A 4,495-nucleotide genomic window follows, 5' to 3' on the forward strand; every position below is an offset into this window, starting at 1 on the left:
ATTGCTACCAACTGATTGGCATATACTCTTAAGATAATCAATCTCATGGGGTAGTAGATTAAAATTTTTGGGTGTTCCCAAATCCTCAATACCCAAGTTTCTGCTGCCAGACCAAAATTTCAGTTGTTCTATTGGAGGAAACCTTCTTATCCTTGGATCAAAATCAACACTGATGGGAGTTATAGAAGACACACTGCTGGAATTGGAGGGATTTTCAGAAAAAATGTTGGGGATTGCCTACTGTGTTTCCAATCTCCCACAGTTGCTCTAAATGCTTTGCAGGCTGAAGCCTTAGCTGAGGGATTCCTGTGGAGCTGGCTTGGTTGGTTATGGAAGATCTCTCTGATCTGACGTATATTAGAAGGGGGATGTCCACTGATGTTTATTCTAACCATCCTGTCTAGGGAGGGCTTTTGTTTCCTTAAGTCCTTACTGTTTTATTATGTTTCATTTTGTATTTTTGGGGACAGGTTTTTCGATAGGTTACATTTGTATTTTGTTTTCTCTTGGGAGGCCTTGCCCCCTTTTTGGGTGATCCTTGGTTTTTGTCTGTGAACCAAGCCCCATATAGCTTTGTAACCTTATTTCAGTTTAACATGTAAGGAGTCTCTTTCACTCCTTATATATATATATATTAAAGGGGAAGGATGCTTTTTTAAAATTAAACTCTTCGTCACAAAAACTTTGTTTACCTTTCGTAAATACTAGTTTTGAAAGTTTAGCAATTAGATTTATTAACTTAGTCTTTTAACTGTTTTTTATTTAACATTCACTCATTTACTCTATATTTGAATTTTGTACTTCACTTTTGTAATTTAAATTGTAGTTTACATTATAATCATAAGAATTATTAATAAGCATTTCCAACTTCCCTGTGGGATCGATATCTGTGACTCTTTTTGAGCCCTTTATTACTTGAGCGATACGTATTCTTGCGTTATTTTTATGGGATTTGTTAGTTTAAAGATTTTTAAAAGATAAAACTTTTTTTACTAAAGTTATTTTTGTTGGGATTAAATTGTATATTTACTATTACATCTGTCGTATGTATTTATTAATATTGAAAAATATTTGCAAAATTAACACACTGAATCCACCCGCATCAATAGTTTCCACATACCCAAGTATCAGTTCAATTCCAAACATATGAAAGAAGGGTAACTCTCACCAAGGCCTAATGGGAAACTTTTCGGATCTCTCCCGAAGTCCAAATCCAGAACCATAGAAGTACAGCCTTGTCATAAGGCCTGATGGAAGAACAGTGGCCCAACCTTAGGAACCTCTAACATTTTCACCCCCTCAAATTGTTCCGAGTATAAGGCTCAAATCACTCCTTCTGCTGACTGTTTAGCCCGTAAATTGTGGGCTTCCACTGGGGCTATATTTGTCTATCTCCCTCATATTAGAGGTTCCGTGGATCGGATGACCCGACTTCATCGTTATCCCCAATTCACCTCTTCTACGAGGCAAGCCACATTATTCGCCTTATCATAAGATTCTTTATAGCCTCAAGCCAACTCACTCCGAAGGCTCCGTTTAGCACATCCTTGGTAATATAGTCTAATGAAGATTTTTTGTCCCTTACTATAGCAACTCCCTCTTAAACAGTCGACCAAATTGATGCTCCCTTGAGAAATGTGGATGACTAAGGCACCCTTTGTGCCCTATTTATAGAAGGTCATAATTGGGGAAATCTATGAAGTTCCATTATTAAAACACTGATTTTATATATAAATGAATATGTTTTCTTTCTATTGAATTCTATTATTATTATTGTAGTGCAACTTCCAAGGAGTAAAAAAACCAGGGAGCTAAATACGTACACCGAAAATACGCAACACTAATTTTGAAGAGATCCTATGGACTAAGAAACATGCATGATCAAAGTTGGCCCACAAGAGATCGATGTTCACGTCAACGTGAGCCCATGTGATCCAGTGCCTAACCACGCCTGCAGAAATAAAAACACAGAATGAAATTGAGGATTTGCTCAAAAAAAAAAAAAAGGGTCTGCTAGTCTCCCTAAAATAGTTATCTTAGAGTAACGCTCAAAACTCATCAAAATTATTCAAGCGCCCAACACACACCCACATAAATCCCTTAATTGCTCTGCTGCTAAAGAGGTGGGCTAACTATTATATTATAGTAACGTCTCATATGCCCGACAGCCTAATCTGTCCTTGGCAAAATGAATCTCACTCAAGGGACCAACAACTAATAGTCTGACCAAACAAACAGATTGAACAATGTATAACAACCCAAGGATCCTCATGAGTCGACCAATTCTCTTTAGCTTGGAAGACTGTTTAAGTCACCCGACTGACCTTGGCCACGTTGAACGATTATCTTTAGTCAAGTTTATCGACTGATCATGGCTATGTTGGTAAGCCGACCAAACATCCTCAGGTAAGCCGACTAAACATCCTCAGGTAAGCCAGCCAACTATCCTCCATGAGGTCAACGGACTGTCCAACATTGGAGAACGAACCGTCCGCCCTAAAAACTAAATCGAGAAGATGAGCTTGACAGATTCTAGGGCCATCGATCCTAGACGACAAAACTATTTTTATTTTATTTATTCATATATTTGTTTAAGAGCAATATACCCTTCGACATCCTTATTCAAAATAAGAGCGAAAAAGTAATTATATAATTTATATCCCTTAACCCTTAAATTGAGGATCATTTCTACACTTAATATCTAAAGAATCATTGAGATTTATCTGATCTTATTGACAATACAATTCCCTCTCTCTTTATCTCTCTTTATACACTAATTTTTTGGATGCAGTTCATAGAATAATTTCGGATTCAATTTTACACATGTTTTAGATGCGATACAAGCACAAATACTAAAAGAAATCCAACATCTGCATCAAACAGGAATGTATATCTATGAAACAAATCTGATTTCGTACCAGTCATACACATAATCACAACACAAATACCAATAAAGACATAAAAAAAAAAAAAAAGAAAAAAACAGATTTGGTTAATCCTTGCTTTTACACGGCGATAAGCTTCCGCTCTGAATGGCCCTTTCTCACATCGCCCCTGACAACCTGACAGAGGACAACTCCACCGCTGTTCCCAAAACAACAAAAAAAATTAAAAAACACTTCCCAATTCTTCCCCACCGTTTCTCGCACGATTCACATTTCAAAGCCCTAAACCCCTTCCGTCATCAGCCTCCCCTGCAGCAGCAAGCTACTTTTCCGGCAAGTAGGGCACATTTCAAAGCCCTAAACCCCTTCCGTCATCGAAAACTGCAGCAGCAAGCTACTTTTCCGGCAAGTAGGGCACGATTGCTGGGAAGAGATCCACAAATCTATGCATCCCACATGGAATCCATGCCCACAGTTAGGAAGCATTCGAACGACATCCCCGTCGGCAAACTCCTGGAGGCAGATGGCGCAATCAGCCAGCCTCGCAACAGTCCCACCCTGTCCGGAGGAAAACACTAGAGCCGGAATAGCCTCTAGAGACGGCGCCACCAACTCAGCAGCGCTCGGCTTCTCCAACGCAACGGCGCGATTCCGCCGCCGGTTGCGGCGAATAAGAGCACCGGCAATGAAACCGAGTGCAAGGGCAAGGACAAGAGCAGCGAAAACGATGGCCATATTTTTTCCGAAGTCAGTGGCGCCATGGAACGGTGCCCACCCGGACGGCGGCGCTTCCGGAAAGTCGTTCGAAACATTTCTGTTTGGAAGCATATGTTGAGCTTTTGATGGATGAGATGGAGAAAAAAAGGGAAGGAGATGGAGATGTGCGTTTAGAATGTAGGACGGAAAGTAAGCAAACCGAAGAGGCGTAGGTATTTATGGAGAAAACAAGTGGTAAATAATTCGCGGTGATATTTGTTTATTGATGGATAAAACATAGAGCGCGAGGATCTGTTAGAAAGAGCCAGAAATAATTTTATAATATTTTGGTTTAGCTTTTTGCTGACGGCAACAATTTAAGATGTTATTAATGTTTACAAAGAAAACAATCATCAGTATAATTCTTCAAATTTCGGATGATAAAGGGCATCACATACTTTAAATTATTATTTAAAAAAAGAATATGGCATATAAAAATTAATATTTGATTAAGATAGACATAAGTATTTTAAAATCTTTTTTGAAATTAGTTTAGAATATTTTGATTATAAATTTTTAATATTTAAAAATAGTAAAGATTTTAAAATAGTGATTATTTCAAAATTAATTATTATGTTCTATTTGAGCCACAGATGCTCTTTATATCAACTAAACTACGCTATTCTAAAAACAATGAAAAATCTAATCAGATTCTCCACTTCAAGTTATATTTATATTATGTTCAATTACCTAATATAGTGATTGAGATTAAAACAATCTTACTTTATTAAAATAGTTCCGATTTAAAGGAGATTTCGTCATTCATAAGTACATCCTTCTAATTGGAGAGGAGCCCCATTTTATGCTATACAATATTTAGACCTTTATCGATATATGAAAGGAAATTTGGTGTC

The 4,495-nt window shown here is 37.6% G+C and overlaps 1 protein-coding gene across 1 annotated transcript; it reads right to left on the reverse strand.

Moving 5' to 3' along the window:
* Positions 1–3,234: 3,234 nt before the first annotated feature.
* Positions 3,235–3,826, reverse strand: LOC110036086 (RING-H2 finger protein ATL8-like). The gene has a single exon (XM_020740440.1). The coding sequence runs from the start codon at positions 3,711–3,713 to the stop codon at positions 3,243–3,245; it is 471 nt and encodes a 156-aa protein (XP_020596099.1). The 5' UTR covers positions 3,714–3,826; the 3' UTR covers positions 3,235–3,242.
* Between the last annotated feature and the right edge of the window lie 669 nt (positions 3,827–4,495).

This window comes from Phalaenopsis equestris, unplaced genomic scaffold (assembly GCF_001263595.1).
Source record: "Phalaenopsis equestris unplaced genomic scaffold, ASM126359v1 Scaffold202341, whole genome shotgun sequence".
NCBI classification, from domain to species: Eukaryota; Viridiplantae; Streptophyta; class Magnoliopsida; order Asparagales; family Orchidaceae; genus Phalaenopsis; species Phalaenopsis equestris.

Bases quoted from the DNA above. Each gene is read 5' to 3' on its own strand.
- LOC110036086 (XM_020740440.1), bottom strand. From the start codon at position 3,713: ATGCTTCCAAACAGAAATGTTTCGAACGACTTTCCGGAAGCGCCGCCG.